The sequence below is a fragment of the Ixodes scapularis genome, unplaced genomic scaffold (assembly GCF_016920785.2).
Source record: "Ixodes scapularis isolate PalLabHiFi unplaced genomic scaffold, ASM1692078v2 PGA_scaffold1__304_contigs__length_218370807, whole genome shotgun sequence".
NCBI classification, from domain to species: Eukaryota; Metazoa; Arthropoda; class Arachnida; order Ixodida; family Ixodidae; genus Ixodes; species Ixodes scapularis.
The window spans coordinates 44,714,607-44,736,524 of record NW_024609846.1 but is presented as its reverse complement, the minus strand read 5'-3'; the positions used below and the strand labels follow the sequence as shown (position 1 = coordinate 44,736,524).

The 21,918-nt window shown below is 42.4% G+C and overlaps 1 protein-coding gene across 1 annotated transcript in view; it reads left to right on the top strand.

Moving 5' to 3' along the window:
• Positions 1-21,918, top strand: part of LOC8053671 (cationic amino acid transporter 3) — a 125,709-nt gene that overhangs the window by 43,490 nt on the left and 60,301 nt on the right. The window contains exons 2-3 of the mRNA XM_029977055.4: positions 1,708-1,820; positions 8,788-8,941. Of these exons, the coding sequence (XP_029832915.1) occupies positions 1,719-1,820; positions 8,788-8,941 (256 nt within the window). The 5' untranslated portion in view covers positions 1,708-1,718. The remainder of the gene's footprint in view (positions 1-1,707; positions 1,821-8,787; positions 8,942-21,918) is intronic.

Genomic DNA, 21,918 nt, shown 5'->3' with positions numbered 1-21,918 from the left:
GTCACGTGACCGCCCCCCCCCCCCAGGTCACTTCACCCCCCCAGTACCCTTCCCTCCTCCTCCTCAAGAGCTGCGCTCTAATTCGGTGTTACAGGGAGTTGTAAACGGCTTTCACTTTTTTGTCTAACTACTAGCAGACGCGCATTAAGGAGGGAAGTGAAAGGACTCACTGGCGAGGTGTCCCGAGGCGCCGAGGTTTGTTTGCTAAGAACCGAGAGGTGAACGTGTTAATGTCCGCAAGTTCCCTTCCAAATACTTTTTTCTTACCATTTTGGGTTCTTTCTTTTTAAATAAAACCAACAGACGTGATCGTCCGAAGGATCGTTTAGTTGGTAAAGGAAACTTAACTGATTGCCATTACAACCCTCTACAGTTCATAAAACGCGCGTTTAAGTCAAGCGTGAGTGACCGCGAATCTTGTGTATCTGTTCACGTGAACGGACCGATTGAGTCAAGAGATTTAGAACAAAATTGTTGATTTTCAATGACGCTTGCATGTGAAATATGCTCTAGCAATGTGTGTAGCTGTGCGACAGTTGATTGTCAGCGCTGTGTTTGTCTGTCTTCTTGTCCCTGTGGTCCTTTTTTCTTTTTTCGTTTGATTTATTTTGGCAGCATACGCCGCTTCTGTTTCAAAACTATGAAATTCTTTTTGACGGAACCCCGTAATTCTAAAATCTTGTCCGTGAGTCCTTCTACCCGTTGTCTGTCCGTCCGTCCGACCATTTCCCGCGAAAAGTTTAACGGAGAAATCTACGTCACGTTACCTAAACACCAGTTCGGTTTCCCCGCTTTAGTTTAGCGGGAAAATCTATCTCACGTGGCCTGACGTCACGAGTCTCGCATACCAATTCAGTTTCCACACTCGTAAAAACTGACGTCACCTGACCTGTATACCAGTGTTGACGCTAACGCCTTACAAGTAACGGCGTTAGGGGTAACGCTTTACTCTTTCCGGTAACGGTACAACGTGCACGTTACATCTTCAAAACGGTAACGGGTAACGTGCTTACGTTACTTATTTCGAGTGACGTGTAACGTAGTTAACTTACTCGTTACACATCCTTCCCAAGACTTCACTTATTTCTGTTTGAGTTCCTAGACGCCAACCCATATAAAGTTTAGAGTTCTTGCGTTCTTCTTTTTCTTTTTTTTTTCTTTTTTTCTGTGAGTAATTAGGTAAAACCGTAAAAAAAGACACGGGAATTATGTTTCGTTTTTGGACGGACGTAATTCTTTTTTTTAACATGGGGCTTATGCGTATTTGTAACTTTAAAAGAGTAAAACGTGCGAATCAATAATTAAAAACGTAACTTGTGTTACGTTTTTAAGGTAACAGTTGCGCGTTTCTTTTATTTTCAGGTAACGTAGCTAGGTCGGCACCGCGTTCCTTTTATTTTCAAATAACGAGTAACGTACTTCGTTACTCCTTTCGGTTACGCCTAAAGTACCCCATTCAATATACCAATTCAATTTCCCCGTCAGGTCACGTGCCGTCAAGTCACGTGACTTCACGTCACACGAACTATGCACCAAGTCAGCTTCCTCGCTAAACGTAGCGAGGAAATAGTACGCGGTTCTTCTTGACTCGCCGAAACGACCGTTTAATGTGTTCCGAAACAGATGTAAACGATCGCCCCCTGAGATAGAACATTTCGTGAGTCACAGAACTTAGGAGATAAGAGTCGTTGCAATTTTCTTTTCCAGACAACTCAACCATGTTCACGTTCAACAAGCCCAGCTTTCTGACCCTCGTGGCCAGACTGGTCCGCACCAAGGACCCCGCTTCGGATGTGGCAGATTCAAAGACACAGCTCAAGGTAAACATTTCGTTATGATCGTTATTTACAACCCAGTGTATTTTATGACTAAACTAGAATTTGTAACCTGATTGGCTTAATATCTTCGTGTACTAGTAACTAGACGGATAGCTCGGTATAGTTTATATTTTGGTACAAGATTGTAAATGGTGTTCTTGTCTCACCGGCTCTACTGAACTACGTATGTTTCCTAGTTTCTTATAGGGTAAGCCGTGTCCACTTCTTATGTATGCTTTCCCTTTGTTAAAAACTAATCGTGTTGCTCGTTCGGAACTGGTTTTCAACACGTTTGCATCTAGCTCAGCTTATCTTGATGTTGACATTTTTGGACCCGCAGAAAAATTTCGAGAGCGCATTGATGTTTTTCTCTCATCCTGATGTGTAGACATTTGTTTTGTAGATCAGATGGAATATTTTTTTTCAGTCCACCACCAAAAAGAACCTAGAGCTGTTTTTGCCAAACTCAAAATAAAGCAAATAAATAACTTATCAGCTTCTGCCGACACTCAAATTCTGCTCACCATCGCAATCGCGTTGGCGTTCATGGTGTTTTGCGGTCATTTTATATTTACGCCATCCAGTACCTGCGCCGTTCATTTCTTCGGGTCAAATTTATTCTATCCCTGATGCATCGCTTTAGTGAACAGTGCGCCGCCATCTTCCCCCGTCAATTAGGCGCCTCCCTTAACGACCCCCTGTCACGGTCCAGGCGCTGTCTGGAGTAATTTTTGCCTCTAATCGTTCCACTATTAATTACCCAGCTCGCTTTCTTTTTTTTTTTTTTTTTCTATTCCTCCATGCTCCTTGAAATTTGCCTCCATTCTGCCGAGAGGTTTTTTGCCTAACGAGCGTGTTATTTTAATTGGGCTATGGAAAGCGTGGCAAACCAGAAACTAAAGAGGGGGGAAAAATCGTAATCCTTCAGCACTAAAGAAATACTCTTTTTGTTGTTTGATATAAACATCTTTTTTAACGCAAAATATGTTTTATTACCCGAATGCTATGAGATGACTGCCACGAAAAAACCTTCAGGTAGAACCGTCACGAAGAATCGCCTCGAAGAGCCGCCAGGTCAATTTCCACACTAAATTTAGAGGTAAAATTGATGTGACGTGACCTCGCCATGTTATCTCAAGCACGAGGCGTTACAGCCACTATGGTTGATATGCGCCACTACCGCATTAATGGTTCGAGCACATCTTTACGGGGTGCTTGAGAGCCTTTAGGTTTAAAGTCACTGTTTGGTTCATCTTCCTCGGTCAGTTCACAATCCTTTTGTGAAGCCAGCGGCCATCTGCCTTCCGCTTCCCGCTTTTCGGCGCAGATGGCCGCTGCTTGAAAACGGCTTCTTCTAGGTCCTGCTTGGGTGCAGGCGCAAGGTTTTTCGAAAACCCATCAAACACCGTGTGTACGGCTCCAGGGGCTAGGTTCTTTATGCGGAGTTTCGACAGATAGTGCTCTGGTTTTAAGTGCCTGTTGCGGACAACCCTAGATGGAGGTTTATCGTTCACAACGAGGTTCTCTCCTGGTATCTTCTTCTTCCACGCTGTACAGGGTGTCACAAAAGAAAATTTGTACTGTCTTTTTTACCGCAAAAATAAACTAGGCATCGCCGAACGCTCATTCTCTGCCCGAAGGTAGAGCTAGAGGTCACAACCAGATGCCAAAGTTTCAACCCGATTCGATAACTTAATCAAAAGTTATAAGTGATTCTCTGAAAATTTCAATGGGAAAATGGGGCCCATTTTTTCCTGTTTTCGGTTTCTGGTTCCATAGAGCCCCATGTGTTTGAAAACTCCGTCGGCCGCCATTTTCCCATTGAACTTTTCAGAAAATCACTTATAACTTTTGATTAAGTTATCGGATCGGACTGAAACTTTAGCATCTGGTTGTGACCTCTAGCTCTACCTTCTGGCGGAGAATGAGTGTTCGGCGACGCCTAGTTTATTTTTGCGGTAAAAAAGACCGTGTAAATTTTCTTTTGTGACACCCTGTACTCAACGTCTCATCTCTGAACAGCTGGTGCAAAAACAAGCCTGAACTCTTCTCCGATGTCCATTTGCAATGCGGACAAACAACAATTAACCATTGTGGTACACGAAACAGAAGCCATTGAGCAGCAGAGTAAAAAACCCAGAATAGGGAGCCGCAGCGCCCCCACGCAAAATAATGGCTATGCTCTCTCCTAAAGCACAAAGGGACTTACAAAAAAAAAAAAGTAAATTGCTGGGCAATTGTGTTTTACGTAAAACGTGTGACGTCTACGTTCTCGGCGCTCTTCGTCGTTTAGTTTAGCGACTGGCATAACGCCCGGTATGCAGCGCACTCGATAGCAATTCCTGGAGCGGCGATTCCGGCGTTAACCTGGGTTTTAAAAACGTGTGACAGGGTGTCAAGTTGTTATCTGCACGGTGAAGAGCGAATGCCCCGCAGGGATTTCCCGCTAAATAACACATGGACTCACGGCGATGTGTCTTGACGTGAAATGTTATTTGTGTCGCAATAAAGAAAAAGAAATGTGTCTTGACATTTCGGAAACACACTCGCTTATTAAACGAAATGGTCTGGGTTCGATTCCCACCTTGCGCAAACTGCGTGGTGTCGAGCCTGGCGGTGGCGCTTTTATCCAGACTTCACTTTTGTGCTTCAAGAAATGCCGAACACCTAGCCAAAAGACATTTCTCGATAAGGGAAGCACGCGAAACCAGTCCGGCCATGTTTAAAGTCACGTGACGTCAATATCTGCGAAGTGGTAGTTCAACTCACTTTGTGCTTCCCAGTATTCGACAGAGTGACTAAGCCCGTTTAATTTTTTAAACGCATTTTTACAAGGGTAGAAAATGTAGGCCCTAGCCTTTGTCACTCGTCTCAACGCTCTACAAAATCTATAGTTTCTCGTTTCCCACAAAGCACTTGGGAGAGAAAATTGCAGCGATTTACGGAGGGTGAGTTCCTTCCGTAAATCGCAGCAATTGCCCTTCCCAAGTGCTTTGTGGGAGAGTAGAAGCTCGAAAATTCTTTTAAAAAAAAACTGTCTTACATTGCTTTTTTTTAGCTGGCTTCTTAAGTTTGATGAGGACCGTCCTTGTTTGGTTTTTTTGCTTGTTTAAGCGGTTTTTTTGTTTTATAATTACGTCCGACAATGGACCTTTTTGAAGAAAGGCTCTGCGCACTCTGGGGCCCTCTTCACGTAGCGGCGAAAGCTCGAAGTATGGTTGGCGTCCGGAACGGGAACTACGCTACCTTTTCTGCATCCTCATCGACTAAAATGAGTCGTGAAGGGGGTGGGAGAGGTGGCGCAACTCTCTTTTCTGGACGTCATTCTCCCCTCGAACTTTGGCAGCTTGGTAGCGTTTTTATGTAAAAAAGAGAGAGAGAGAGAAGTTGAACCATTCGTGTATCGCCAAATAAGCAAATAATAAGTTGCATTAATTAGTAGTAGATTTAGGGAGAAGTGTGGGGGGGGGGGGGGGGGGACTGTAAGGAACAAAGGCGGCTGAGAGTTGTCGTTTTTTAATGGTGAAGTATTCTCAATGGCGAAATTGGCGGATTCCACCTTGCCACGGAGACTTCATTCCCATTAAAGCGTGGTACCCACCGCGCTTTTCTCTGAATAAAGTGATCGAAGAAAATTATATTATTAGAGCTTTATACACAAGGCAGCGAAACATGCAAGTAGTAAGTTTTGGAAACGTTCCTGAGATCTACAGCTGCCCTTTGTAGTTAAAAAAAATTGCAAACTGTGAACTTTAACCTAGATTTGTATTATCTGCTAAAATTTTAAAGCAAAGCAAAATGAAAATGTAAAACTAGGTTTGGAACAGCTGCGCCAGTAACAGGGGGAAAACCAACAAAATTTTACTTGGCTGCAGGCTGATTTTTTTTTTTTCTTAATTCTGCGGTCTTACGTTTAGTCTTTTCAAAAATGAATTTTATATAATGTACCAAGCGGTAATTGTGCGAGCAGATGTCTTGGTTATAATATATTGTGGACATGTAGTACAGTATGAAAAGTTAAAAAAAAAATGTTTGAGATCTGGCTCTTAAAAAGGGTTCACCGCAAAAGAGGTCTGCGCCTTGATCTTTAAAACAACAGGAAATAAATTGGTGTCGATTCAAACGGAATAAAGAGAAACCTTGCCACGACAAGACATATTGTCACCTTGTTGACGTGATCTTTTCTTCTCTTTTTTTTTTACGTTCAGCCATTGGAAATCCCCCCGCAAAAAAAAAATAATAATAAGAACACACTTTTTTTTTTTTTTACTCCAAAACTAAACTACACTTGGCCCAGTGTCCTTTTAAATAAAGCGATGGGGCACCGAACCAGATGGCAAAGCTTCAGAATTTACCGTTCTCTTATTCAAAAGTTGTAAAAGAATTTCAGAACGTTTAAATATGAAAATGGACACTGTTTCTGGCGATGGGCGCCATTCATCTTTATTTATTTGTAGGCTTCGTCGGCTGCTATTTGACCATTAAACATTTTCGAAAACCGCGTATAACATTCGAAACGGCGTAACGGCAAGCTCTTAAAATTTGGCACTTCGTCCGGACCGCTAACGTTACGTTTGGGCAACGGCTGAGTGTCTGGCGATAAGTAGATTCTTCTTTTTTTCTTTTCTTTTTTTAGAGACTGAAAAACAAAAATATCCTATTTGTTTTCGGGGACACAGTCTACTCTAATCTTAGTGCCGCTAGATATGGCTTACTGCTATCAAGAATCTCCGACAGCTGCAAATAAAAGGCTGCGTTAAGTTCAATGTAATCTTAAGTTTAATAATAGATGAAATTTAGTTGAACGAGCAGATGTCAGTAGAGGTGATCATTCGACGAATTAAGCACGAATCAGCTAATCAGCTCGACGCTGATTGGCTGGTGGAAACGTCACGTGATCAACGATGATTGGGTTTTGGAAAACCGCCAGGCTTTAAAAATCCGACTAAAGCCACTACCTTCACACCAGGAATCGCTATCAAGTTTATATGCCACGGGTTACTTAAGTTATTCGGTGAAAAGCGCCGTGAGCGTAAAGGCCGGGCTTGGTAACGTACCGGAGCGATACCGGAATGTTTTACGTGGAACACAATTTCCCTGCAATTTGCGACACAATTTTTTTTTTAATTTTCCCGGATTAGAGTTTGTTATCACCACCCCTAAACATAAACGACTTGCATTAACGCATTCCAGCGTCATGAGCGTGACGAAGGGAAGCTGAATAGCACACTTGTTACTGACCCGATATTATTTTTTTTTATTGGCATTTGAGTAGTACTGGGCTTCCCTAAAAACATTTAAGGGGGATTTTCCGTCGCAGAAGTAAGCGATACTCCTTGCCGAACGGTTATTCTGGGCCCACAACTTCGCACAAGCGGTCCGAACCGGATAACTAACTTTTATCTCATTCAAAAGTTATTCGTAATAGTTTTGAAACCTTTTAACGGAAAAAGCGGGAAAAGGGAGTTCCGCCCTTTTACGGTAAGTGTCGCCATTCAACTCCATGTATTCGAAAGCACTTTCGGGCACAGTTTTTTTTTTTTTTTCATTGAAAAACTTCCTCGTGACTTCTGAATAAGATAGCGGTTAGTTCTAAAACACTGGCATCGGTTCAGACCGGTAGCGCCACATTTGGGCGGAGAATGAGCGCTCGGCGATGCGTAGTTTCTTTTTGCGATGAAAGAAAGCCGATAATGTTTTTTAATGGATTACGATAAAATTTGATTTCGTGGAATAGCCACGGACAAAGGGCTGTACAAGAGGGCTACTGCCTCCACCCAGTTTGAGGCGTATATTGATCCCAATAGTCTGGTTGACTCACGTTGTGGGAAATTCCGAGAATCATCTTAAATCAATACTGAACCCTCCAAAAACAAAGAACGAATGTAGGAGAAACGGGGAACTGGGCGTCTCTTGTTCCGTAGGTCCTTTGTTATTGATGGCCAATATCAAATGTTTTCTCTCCTGCCTACGGCAAGGTATTGCTCAATCCCGGGGGAACGTATCGATGTCCTTCTCTATACTGGACGTTTGTTTTTATTATAACTAAGAAAATAAAATTGGTTGTTAAGGTAAAAAGTACCTTTTTTCGGTATAACATTATCAATTGCAGCAGACGTGCGGGCATAGATGTGATGCAGTTGTTGACAAGCTGATTACCTAACTTTCATTTTTTTAATTATTCGTGTTTTCGTGCAAGTTTCAGTCAGAGATTTGTTACAAATCATTATATATGCGATAGTAGTTTTTTATGTTCCAGATATAGTTATGATAACGCTATTTAGTGGCCAATTTTAGGTGTACTTGAAAACCCCCCAAACCGAAACCGAAAAAGAAAAGAAATAATCTCGGTAAGCTTTGTATTTGACGCCTGTCACGGTCAAAGTGACATTTTCTCTTTTGTTTTTCCTCCTGATGACCGAGAGTGACTGACAGCTTAAAGAAAAGCAAAGTGTGGCACACTACCTTCTGGCTTCCTGCTTCGTCATTGGTTCTTCGCCATGTTTATCGTCCAATGCCGCGACTTCATTCGCTGAGGAGTGATAATAAGATACTCAAGGCACTCGTCCGTTACGTGAGCTGTTAGCGACTATGGAGAAGTCACGTTATAGTTGGCGATGTCGCAATTACTAGCTACACCGCTCCCACAGTGGCTATTGATGACAATTCGGGGTAAAAGTTTTGGAGCTGTTGTGCGTCTTAGTTTCGATATCTCGAGTCCTAAATAATTAAAAATTAAAAGAAAAGCTCACAGTGCATTTTTTTAAATGTTACATTCAATATTGCTTTTCATGACGACGGGCTAAAGTTGTACAGGAGTTTTTATTCAGATTAGTTGTAGCATACACGCTCGTGCGTCTAAAACCGCCAGTTGCAAGATCAGCGACAAGGCTTCGCTCGAAGATATCTCTAGAAGCGCGTATAAGAGGATTGTATTTAGTTTTTCTTTACTTTTTCGCGGCAATTGCAGCGCTGCCTAACGACGCTGGACCTGACCTCGCTGGGAGTGGGGAGCTGCGTGGGCACGGGAATGTACCTCGTGGCCGGCATGGTGGCCAGGAACACGGCTGGCCCGGGGGTCATCCTCTCCTTCATCATCGCCGCCGTGGCGTCACTCTTCTCGGGTGAGTCGGATTCACTGCCTAAAGCGGGACACTACAGCCTATAATCGCCGGCAATTTAAGAAAGGGGATCATTGCGAGTCTATTGCATTTCATTAAACCTCCGCAGACAATTGGATTGCGCCATTAACCGATAGGAACGTATGAAATGTCACTAATCAGAAAAAGGAAAATAAACGAGGATAATTAATTTGTTTATACTGTCAATGTCTATAACTACGTTGCCCGAAATGCGTCTACGACAAGCGTGTTCAGTGTCCCAATTCGCCCAGGCATCGAAAGGCGTCCCGAAGAGGAAAGAAATGGCGTCAGAAAAATCGGACTGTCATGCTGCCAGATGTTGCGGTGCTAATGGTTGCCCGTAGAAGTTTCGGCAAAAAGCACGAGGAAACGCGAGTGTCGCCGTCATCCAGGGCTGGGCAGACACGCTACATAAAGTATTCGGAAATCCAGATACTAAGATACATGTATTTTAAGGCCCAAAATACAAATACTGAAATACATTTGTCTTCTATGCCGAGATACATCTGCAAAAACATCAGAAAAAAGTATTCCGGATTAGAGATACCGATACTTATAGAGATACATTTGTTACCGAACGGTGCTACGTGGGAAAGGTGTAGTTCGTGGCGAATGTGAATGGTAATTTATGTTTGTGCTTCTCTTTCTGTCTCAATGTATGCACTACTCGTAACCTCGAACTTTTTAGTTATCATTATAGCCGCTAAAAAATAAATAAAACATGTCACTCCCCGTGAACCACCTAGTTACAGAACAGTTACCACTGCGTGCCATGCTTGACAAAAGGCGTCTGCACAAAATAAACCCCGCTTTTCTTGTTTTTCCGTTTAAATGCATCTCAAACTGTCGTCTGATATTTTTCTGATTTACCCATAATATTAGGAAATTTGATGACAGAACCCTACCTTTTCTTCACTCAACTTCTTTATGGCGTTCGCTCGGCTAAACTGGAAAGAATGGAGGGCTTTGTGAGGAGAGCTTAATGATTTATTATTGCAGGTGACCTTCTTTAAACCACAGTAGTTTTTTTTTTATGTTGGTGACTGTGATGAATTATTTTTTTTTTATTTATTTAGACGTATTGAAGGCCTTGAACAGGCCACTGCAGGTGTGGGGTACATACAAACAACAAAGCTATACATATGAAAAACAAGAAACACATGGCAACCACATATATTGCTTATACAGCGACATATATACATATGAACGCCCTCAGCATAATAAACATTCCATAATCAACACCTAATATACAATAAAAAAAATGCATGTACAAACACCAGGAAAGGAGAACAATCAAAAGGTGTGATTCTCAAAAACACCATTGAAGTCGGGCGCAAAAAAAAAAAAAATGTCACGAGGGAGGGCGTTCTAATCCGCAACAGTGCGTGGGAAGATGGTATACTTAAAAAATATTAGTTCGAGCGAATATTGGTACCAGGGAATACTGATGGTTGTGCCTAGTTTCCCTAGATGATGATGGGGATAAATATAGACTTTATTCAATGCGGAGTCTGTTATGACAAAGCAAGGACAAAAATCTTAGTCTCAGAATTTTCGGACGATGCTTGAGTGATGATATATTGTTTGCTATCATTAATGAAGATGGGGAATCTAGCCGATTATAGTTTCCATAGACGAAGCGAATAACTCTCCTCTTAACCATCTCAAGCTGTGACGCGTCCTTTTTGGTATTCGGGTCTTATACTATGCCAGCATATTCTAACTTCGGTCGGACCAAGGAGTTATATGTTTGTAATTTAACGGAAGGGGCAGCGCTTCTAAGTTTTCGACGTAACAATTCAAATTTATTACAAGCGGAGTAACAGATGTTTTGATTGTGTTCTGACCAACGGAGATCGTGGGATATGGTTACGCCGAGATATTTGTATTCAGTCACATCAGATATTACATCATTGTTTAATTGATTAGTGAACTTCAGTGGCTTCACTTTTCTTGTTATACGTAAATGAACTGTTTTTTGTAAAATTTAGCAGCATTTCCCATGCGCGGCACCAATTGCAGATAGAGGGAATGGAATAATTCAGTGATCTTTGGTCGGCAACTGTGGATATCCTTTTGAACAAAATACAATCATCGGTGAATAAACGAATATTTACATCTGGGCTAACAACTGAGACGATATCGTTTCCAAAAACAACAACAGGCCAAGCACACTGCCCTGAGAAACACCCGAGGAAACACCCAGAATACCGGAAGCATGACCGCCAATGTCGACAAATTGGTTGCGATCAGACGTGTACGAACCTATCCAATTGACTATCTCAGACGGTATTCCAAAACACTCTAATTTATAAAGTAGTTTGCCGTGTGGAACTTCATCAAAGGCCTTGCTCAAGTAAAAAATAAAAAATAATATCGACCTGACCAAATTTGTCTAAAGTAGCATCAAAGTCATGAACTGTGGTGACAGGTTGCGTAATGGTAGATAGACCCCTTCGGAACCCGTGCTGAAACGATGTAAGCAAGCTTCATTCTTCTAAGAAATCTCGAACATAATTACTCACACTATGCTCAATAAGTTTGCACGAAGTACTCGTAATCGAAACAAGGCGATAATTACTTACTTCTGAACGATCACCCTTTAATGACTGGGAACGACACGTGCGGTTCGCCAGTCATTAGGCAGCACACAAGAACTAAAAGAAGCGAAAATTGACAGTAAGAAAACGTGCAATTGATTCTGCATATCTACGCAGGAAGGCGTTTGGAATTTTATCAGGCCCACAACTCGACTAAGTTTTCAAGTTTAGTAACATAATAAACACACCGCGAAACGAGATAAAATCGGGGTTCAGTGGGGTATTAGTAGCAGCGGGGGTGTACGTATCTAAATCAGAAAACACAGATTGGAAGTATAAATTGAACTCTTCAGCAATTTATTTTTTTATCAGTGATAGCCACGTCGTTGACCTTTACCTGGTCAACAGGCTTTGTACTTTCTGAAAGATAATTCCAAAATTTTGCAGGATCATGTTTTAAGAAGTTAAGAAGAGTGCACGAAAAATATTTATTTCTAGCTTCCTTGACCCTGCCTTGTCATTTCATCCTGTAAACCTTGTTCGTTTCCAGTTTTACGAGCTCTTTTAAACCTTTTGATCCGGCGGAAAAGGTGAATTATTTCGCGGTTTATCCGAGGCTTTCTACGTCCCGTGCATTTACGCCGATCCGGTATGAAGCTTTCTAAACAGTAGTTACACATATAAACGAACTTTTCCCACAGCAAAGTCACATTGTCTTCAATAAAGTCGCTGAAACAAAAATCAAGATAATCCAATACACTCTCATCATTGGACCTTGAAAAATCCTTCACAGTTGAAGTACCCTTTTCCTTTGCGAGTGGCGGTTCAGATGACAGTAAAAAAGCACTAACTTGTGATCCGAGTCACTCTCCTCGAGATCTACAGTATAATCAACAAAAGCGCGACTGACAAAGATAAGGTCAAAAATTGAGCGACTGGAAACACTTTCCCGTGTAAAATCTTGAACGACTTGGGTTGGATCACATGCGAGCATCATGTCGAACACGATGTCATCACCGGGAGAGCTAGATAATCGCAGCCAGTCAAGTCAATATGGGGGAGATTAAAATCGCCAACCAGAATAATTTGCTTGCCTCTGTATTTTAACAGGTCACCGTATAGCCGATTTAAGTAGTCTGGACTAGCGGAAGGGGATCTATATACGGCGCAAAGTATAATTTTATGGCCCCAAACATAAAGACGAAGTATTAGACTTCCGTGATCACTAATTTGATCTAATACTATAGCAGAAATAGACGGCTTTATTACAACCGATACACCACCGCCACGAGAGGGACGGTCCCTGCGAAACGCTTGATCGGATTCCGGAAAGATTTCAGCATCAGACACAGAGTCATTAAGCCACGTTTCAGTGATCACAGTGACATGGTGGTCACAATTGAGAAGAACGAGTTCAAACCATTCTGCTTTATTAACTATACTTCGCATATGTTATAGGGCGGGTTTATCTAAATTTCGAAGTGCCTTTCACCAAACAGTTGTTTTTTGTCTTTTATATTTATCGTAAAAACGGCAACATATGTAACGAGATAACTAAGGTTGGCAAAGTATCGCGCTACAAGCAATACATTGTAGATGTATTTCACTACTGAGATACAAATACATTGTTTAAATGTATCTCGATGCAGAGATAAATATAGTACTCGAAAGTAACTCTAAGATACTATCTCTATGCGTTTGTATCTCAATACTGGCTAGCTCAGCCGTCGTCACGACGTCCTAACTCGCGGCTGCCGGAGCTTCCGTTGGCTGTCAAGTTAAAGGAGCGACCCAACGTCAGTATAGAAGCTTCGTATCAGTCGCGGAACTCGCGTCCTGCGGCCGAGCCAAGAATAAAATAAAAATAATTCTATGTCGAACCTTACAGTCGACGCTAGCGCTTCGAGTGGCTGGCTGAGCATGAACCGCTCATTCACACTGGAAGCGGATCCGCGTTCGCAAAGTGGTTGCGAACGCGGTTGTATAAATATCCAGTACAATTGCGCGCGCTCTCGATGTCATCGAGTGCGCGTGCAATTGCACTGGTTCTTCATTCAACTGCGTTCGGAACCGCTTTGCGATTGTGGATCCGCTTCCAGTGTGAATGAGCGGTAAGAGTGACACTGGCTCCATCAGGCTCCGTCAGCTCCGCGACCAAACCTTTGCACGTTCCGGTTCTGTACGTTGGTACTGACAGCGTCATGCAGAGGCGGCCGTGGCGGCTTGCGCGCAATATCTCGCAAGTTCGTCCTCTCATCGATCGAAAATGTACAGGTTGTGAAGCATGGTTCAGTAAAACATTCATTTTGAACTTAAAAAACACGACACAATAAAACATGTAGGGACTAAGACAGACAGTACAGTTCTTTCAATCGTGCTTGCATTTACCAACTGATATTTAATGATGCCACCCTCAATGCCTCTACACTTCCTTCCCTGTACCCCTTGAAGTTAGATAGATTTGTGGTTATGCTGACGTGTTGTGTATCAGGGTGTACGAGCGGTTACAAGAAAAAAAAAAAACTCCACATTTTTAAGCCACCAGCAAACGTATATATAAAAAAAGAAAAGCTTGGAACCGCGTAATTCCATGCACAGGCAAGCCTCTCTCGGCAAGTTACCATGTGTGTGTTCTCCACTTCACTAGCGGGAATGTTTTGATAGTTTACAAACACAAACCAGGCAATGACATTCTGGAGCTGCCGCAAGCAAGGTGGGAGCTCGTTCCTTAAGCAATGCTGAAATTAAAAAAAAAAAGTACGGTTTTTTTATGTCCGCACTTACGCGCGGTTCGAGGTCGCAACCGTTACAGTCCTGGAACATGCATCAAGATGAAACGCGGAGCTGCTAAAACCAGAAGCGCCCGCGGCACTCTCAGTGACCCGCCAGCCATGCGTGGCTCTATCGTCGCCTATTGGGCTGGCACCAGAAATGTTTCGGTTTGGACGCAAAGCCTTGGCGGGATGAAAAGCTCTACAACTGAAACGCGAAGTGCTTCTATAGGGATGTTAGAGCGACCTGACGCGAGCAGGCGATTGCCGCATCAACCACCACCGCGGTAACGCCGCCAGGATCGCTGTCAACGACAGCATGACAGTGTTATGACGTCATTCGGCGAAAATCAAGAGACCAGTTCTTTTTTTTTTTTTTTTTGACGCGGTAAACAGAATAATTGGAGACTCATTCGAGGCACCATACTGAAACAAAAAAGCCTGATTTCTTTCCTTTTTTTTTTTCTAGAGAGCACGTAAGCAGCTTATTGCGGGGAATAATGCAAGGATTCCGACAAACTACGGAACTCAGAATACGATTATATAGGAAGTTTTCATGTGTGTAAGGACAATGCGAGCAACTGAAACGCCATGCTCGGTCGTATTTGCGCGCATCGCAGTTTTTTAGTCTAATCGCATCCATAGCTTGGTTCTTCCCTGAGATCCCCCTAATGATCGCGGTGATTGGCTGACTCGGTGTTTTGCAAAAAAGTGAATGCAAACACTTTTTCTTTAAAGAATACACTTTGTTTCAAGTTAAGTCCGAGCGAGCTGACGTTGCGATTCTATGGAGTCAATCTAGCAACGAAAAGCGTTAATCGTAACGGCTCCCGTCTTTTTTGTGCGTTTGCTAGAGCCGTCTAAAGCAGTCGGGCGCAGAAACGAAAACGCAGGATTACTGCGCGTTCAGTGTGCGTGACTGGTTTAGTCGGTCACAACCACAGATCTCTATGTCTATTGGCTGGATCGCGTTTGACCAGCTCCACCTATGGACGGGAATGCGGCCACGGTCGGCCATCTTTTTGGTAGAGTTATGCTATCTCTAGCCATCATAATAATATGGCGGACAGCGCAATGGCGGCAGGCTGCCATAAAATAGCCGTAGATCTAGCACACTGTACCGTGGGTGATATTTCGTGCTTCATTAAAGTTGTTCGACGAAGCAGATTCTTGAAACTCGGCGTGAACGGTAGACCCATCTTTGAGGACCCGGCGAAAGTTCTACAAAAGCGCAGCACCGGGGAAAAGCAGCGCAGCTCGCATCGAAGACAGACTCCGTACCGGCGGCGTCTGCTTTCGATGCTTCTTTCGATGCGACTTTCGATGCGTGCTGTGCTGCTTTTCCCCGGTGCTGCGATTTCGTGAAACTTTCCCCGGGTCCTCAAAGATCGGGCTACCGTTCACACCGGGTTTCAAAAATATGTTTTGTAAAACAATTTCAATCAAGCACAAAATATCACCCACGCTTTTTTGATGGCAGCTTGCCACCACAACTACCACAACGCTGTCTGCCATGGATGGATGATAGTGGCTGCAGCAGCTCTACCTTGGCTAGAAGTAATATAACTCTACCAAAAAGGATGGCCGCCAGTGGCCGCATTCGCGGAGCGGGCAAACGCGATCCAGCAATTGTCATGGAGATCAGTGATCACAACAAACGCACGATGAGGACGAGCGCCGTGACGATACAGTTTTGACTTTTGCTTGGTTGGCTTCTCCGTATCGTTGACTCGGCTGCGCTCGGCCTTGGAGCGATAAATTGGTTTTCGAGTTCGTAGTTTATGGGTGGATGGCTGTTTCAAGCTAACCTCCCACTGCTGGTGATGCGATTATGCGCCAGAGAGTCACTTCATTCAAGTACCGACGTCCGACGAAAAAAAGCAAAAAAAAAAGAAAAGTAGATGGAAGTTACCATGGTGTCACACTCAAAATACGGAAGAAAGAAAACAGAAAAAAAAAAGCAGATCAGGCGGTCGGGTGCATTTATAACATAGAGAAGTGACTTGTCCGTACGTAGATTTTAAGACATCCGGGCGCCTTCTTTTCCGCAATGCACTTCAATCAATCAATCAGTCTTTATTTTTGGCCTTATAGCCAATGGTGCCCCATATAAAAAGCTGCCAAAGGCAGCTTGACGAGGTCTGGGACTTGGAACAGCAGCCCTTCGTTGCGATCTACGGTGGGATATATCGGCGAATGAGCTAACCAAAAATATTTTTCAACCTCAGACTAAAAAAAAAAAAAAGAAAGAAGTTTGCGCTGTGATGAGACGTTAGCCATTCTGCCACAGCGCACTTTTTTTTTTTTTTTCAAGTAGAAGCATATTTTTAACCTACTCATTTTCCGATATGTTTTACCTTAGATTGCAGCGATTGGCTGCTCTTCTAAGTGCTTTGCTAGAAAATCGACGCTCGAGATTATTATTTTTTTTTGCAGTGTATAGCTTGGCAGTTACGTAGAACTTGCGGGTTTGGCACTCCTATAGTCTTTGCCGCAATAGGGCGGCTCATTCGCATGTCCAAGTCAACTAGGTTGGAAGCCTCGCACACGGTCATCCTTGACTTCACACAAACAAAGGACACTTTTTCGAGTGGAGCCTTCAAACACCCTATTGAAATTATTCACACCCCCTGGCGCTACACGAGTCGTCAGAATCACTTGTGCTGTTATAACACGTACAAGCTTATTTTCAAAAATACTAAAATTGCAGTGTGTCTGCAGGCCTAAAATTTTCGATTGGTGGATCGTTTTTACTAATTAAATAATTGCTTATCTAATGTTTGGGGTTAATCGTCTTCTTTCAGACAAAGGCAGCTAGCGTCACGTCTACCCACTAATATTTCTAACCAGACCGCGGCGTTCGAACATCCCCGCCACGCTCTCGTCTCCTCTCTCAGTTTCTCTGCGCATATGCCCGTCAGTAACAGCTGCTCACTAAACCCAATCATTTTATTTTTGGGCTGACATTTGGACCAGCGGAAGGTAGAGTAAAGTTTCGTTGAAATTCTTTGGTTGGTGTTTCGATGTTGCTGCTGGTCATCGCTCACTGTGGAGCTTCAGAAAGGCCTACAGTTCTGCTCGTACCTTTGACGTCTTTTGCAGACCACGAACCTACCCAGACGTTCGTTGATTTTAAAGTAATTGAATAAAGTAATACTGTTGGATGAGAATTACAAAGGAAGTAGTACAGTACCTGATATTGGCACACTTGTTGTTGGAGCGTGGTAGGAGGGAAAATTGAGAGGGCCGTTTCTCGCCGCTCCTCAAGCCAGACTAAAAGGACACCGTGCTGTAACGACACAGGCCTGCCGCAGAGCAACTTTCCGAAAATTCGCAGACCAAACCGCGGTCCCACGAGCGCTTGTTTTTTTAGAAACCGGTGGTTGAGTGAGGCGAGACGGGGCCCGCTCCCGTCATAAACCACGAAACAATCGTCCCGCTTACCCGCTCTGAGTGGGTGTCACCAGACCCCCGATCCCAGGGGCAGGGCCAGAGAGTGCCTGCCCCGTGTCTTCCAACGCCTGTCGCCACTTTGTCTCGAAGGTGTTCCTTTATATGAAAACGACTTCGGGGAGTGTCACAAACCTTAGGTCAGAGGAACGTGACGTAAGGATGTTAATTGATCATGATGAGGTCCCATCTAATGGGCTCGCACAATATTATCAAGTAAGAATCTTATATCTTAAAGTACAGATCTTAGGCACCCGTTTCCAGCTTGAGCGGTGTCGCCGTCGCCGTCGCCATCGGCGTAACCACGCGTTGCATTATGGAACGTTTCCCATAATGACGTCACACGTGACGTCACGAGGGTCACGAGTGACGTCACGACGAAGGACACGACCTTCACAGTGACCTTCACTGTGAGCTTCAAAAGGACCTTCACGAGTAACTTTCGTGACGTCATTAGTGACGGCACAAAAGTCACTCGTGAAGGCCCCGACGAAAGTCACGAGTGACGTCACGAAGGTCACGGGTGAGAAGGGAGGGAGGGAGGGGGAGTGAAGGAGGAGGAGGGGGAGGAGGGGTGAAGAGGATACCCTCTTCTCCGCACCCTCCTCTCCTCATCCTCAAAAGCTGCGCTCTAATTCGGCATTACAGGAAATTCAAGTCAAGTCAAAATGTGATTTTATTTGTACACAAGATGTTAGATAATTACACTTATTCAGACGGGGGTCCCAAAGTTTTCAAAAGAAAACTGTTGAAGGGACCCCTTGGTAATAAAGGGTTAGTCAGCGATCAAGTTAACACCATTATATAAAAAAAAAACGGAACACAATTGTGGTATCTACATAATCAAAATATTAAACCAAGTGAAAATAGAGAGAAGAAAAGCTAGAAAGTCGAGAAAAAAGGACAATATCAGTGTGTGTTTGTGTGTTTGTGATTGTGTGAAAGGTGTACCTAGGAGAGAAGAATGAATCGGAGGGGGAGGGGGGGGGGGGGGGAGGGGCATAGAAATGGTTGATGAATCATGCAGATAGTATGTGGGCACGTATGGCTTGTTTAAAGATATAGAATGATGACATGGCAGTTAGGCAGGGTGGTAGAGAGTTCCACGTTTTAGTAGCAATATAAATGAAGGTGAACGCACCATAATTAGTTCGTATCCATGGTACAGACAGTGACGCTTGTGAATGTGAACGCAGAGGATACATGACATCTTGATGAGTAAAACTAATTGAAGAGCATGTTATTTTATTGGTGATGAACTTAAATGTTAATAATGCTACACGATAATCGAGGCATTGATTAACTGTTAAAATGTTGAGGAAGCGGTACGCAAATTGAGCACTTTCGCGCCTATTAACAAACAGCATTGCTCGTAGTGCCGTGTTCTGGGCGATTTCTATTGGTTTTAGTGTTGTTTTATATGTCAATCCATAAATGGATAGCCCGTACGAAATGTGAGTATGAATGAAGCTATGATAAAGCATTTGGAGGGTTCGTAAGGAAAATATGTGCCGTAGTTTATATAGAATTGGAATATTTCGATATATCTTATTAGTTGTGTCTTTTACGTGTTGGTGCCATGTTAACTGATGGTCAAGTGTTAGTCCTAAAAATTTAGTATGGTACACTCGAGTTAGGTTGCAAACGAAAGCTGAGGTGTCTTTAAAATTAGTTTGTTTTTCGGGGCAAAAATTATGTAGTTTGTTTTCGCTATATTGGGAACTAATTTGTTATGGGTTAGCCATTTAGCAAGCTTTTCTAAAGTGTTATTAGCTTCCATGTATAGTTCTGTCACGCTTGCATTAGATATAAAAATATTTGTATCGTCGGCATAAAGAACACAATCTTTTTGTAAATAGGCTGCCAGGTCATTAATATATATTAAAAAAAGAAAGGGACCTAATATTGAGCCTTGCGGAACACCGATGGTAATAGGTTTAGTTGTTGAAATAATGCCATCTAAAGTGACAAATTGGCATCTGTTTGATAGATAACTTTCGATTAGATTGAGAGCAACACCGCGAACCCCGTAAGCACTTAATTTCTGTAGTAAAAGTTCATGGTTAATTAGGTCAAACGCTTTTGTTAGGTCTACAAAGATTCCCATTGTTAATAACTTCATTTCAATATTTTGCTTTGTTGTCTCTACCATATTTAATAACGCGAGTTCTGTTGATTTCCCCTTAAGAAATCCATATTGTGACGGAGTGATCAAATTATTTTCAGAGAAGAACAGGTTCAGTCGCTTTAGTAGAAGTTTTTCAATCACTTTTGTAATGACAGGAAGTAAGGCGATTGGTCGATAGTTCTCTGGTTTTAGTTTGTCTCCTTTTTTAAATATTGGAATCACTTTTGCTATTTTGAGTAAGTCAGGGTAAGAGCTAGTCGTGAAAATTTTGTTGATAATATCAGCCAAAGGGTACGCAATGATGGAACCACATTTTTTTAGTATTATCGTCTGTATTCCGTCGCACCCCGACGACGAAGTATTTTTTAGCGTGTTAATGGTATTATGAACTTCTTCTGGATCGACAGGGTAAAGAAAAAACGTCGTGTCATTACGAGCTATATTTGGTGTTCCAGTGGATAGATTTGTGCATGAAAGATACTGTACGTTTGTAGTGATAGTTGAAAAGTAGTCATTGAGCGTGTTAGCAATTTCTTGTTTGTCCGTAATTATGCCTCTGTCGGTGCTTAAGGCTGACACGGTTTGTTCGGCAGTACTCTTATTTAATGCAGAGTTAATAATTTTCCAGGTTTCTTAGGGATTGTTAATGGCGTTAGAAAGTTTACTAAAAAAATACTGCTGTTTAGCTACGTTAATTAATTTCTTTAAACAAACATTATACAATTTGTATTTAGATTGAAGGCGTAGATTAAATGGATTGCGTTTTAGTTTTTTATACATATTGTTTTTGTGATTGATAGATCGCTGTAGTCCGTATGTTAACCAGGGGCTTTTTCTGACTGATCTGCGGGATAGGGTTTTGGTTTTCGTACTTAATTGAATGGAAGATTTTAGTGTTTCTAAAAAGTTGTCTGGTTTTAGGTCTGCCGTGGGCGCCTGGTATACGCTCTCCCATGACTTCGTGTTTAATGTATTTATTATTACGTTGTAATCGTATATTTGAGTAGTTTGTGTTATCGATTGTGGCACCTTATGTGTATTAGAAACAGCGAAAATGGGTGTATGGTCGGTTATGTCGCTTGCAATAGTGCCAATTGTGAAGTCGGTTGGATGACAAGACGTAATTATGTGATCCAAAGTGCTGCGTTTTGTGTCGCTAAAGCGGGTAGTTGTTGTTATGCATTGTTGTAGTCCGTAGACGGCTAGTGTATCTAGGTATCTGTAAGTGACGGATGAATCAGCAGAAGTGTCAATGTTTATGTCGCCCATAATGATGACATTCGAATTAATTTGAGAAATGTTTTTGAGGGTTTCATTTAAGCTGCCTAAGAAGTTCTCAACTGCATTATTTGGTGAACGGTAAATGACGCGAATGAGTGTGCTTTTTGTTTTATCGGGAACTACACTAGGTGATTTGGGATTTGGCGGAATTTCTATAAATAGTGATTCACAAAGATTAGATGATATATGAATGTCATCTCGAAGTCTGAAAGTAAGTGTATTTTTTATGTAAAGAGCAACTCCCCCGTATGATTTAGACGGAAACGTTATTTCTTGTGGTTCGCGATGACCACATATTACCTGATAGCCAGGAATATTGAAGTTGTTATTCGTGTTATTGCTGAGCCATGTTTCAGAAAGGGCGATAAAGTGAAAATCATGTTTTAGGGTAGATAATAAGCAAATCAGATCGTCATAATGACTACGTAAGCTTCTGATGTTCAGATGGAGTACCGATAACTCTGATGAAGTGGACGTCTGTCTGGAAAATAGGTCTGGTTCAAGCAAGGATACGTTCATAAGGAATAGAAAAAGTGAGAACCGAAGAGGGACACAGAAAGATTTAGCATTGTAAACGTCTTTCATTTTTTAACCTTTGATTACAAACCACTTGACTTTTTTTAGATATATATATGGAATAAACCTGCGTAGTTTCTATCAGAGGCAGTGACCATGAGGAGAGATGTTAGTTAACAATAGTTAAAAGACGTAATGCTACTATCAGTAACAAATTCATTTTAAATCGACGGCAATATAAACTTTTGGGGTTTTTTTAAGCATACTATGACA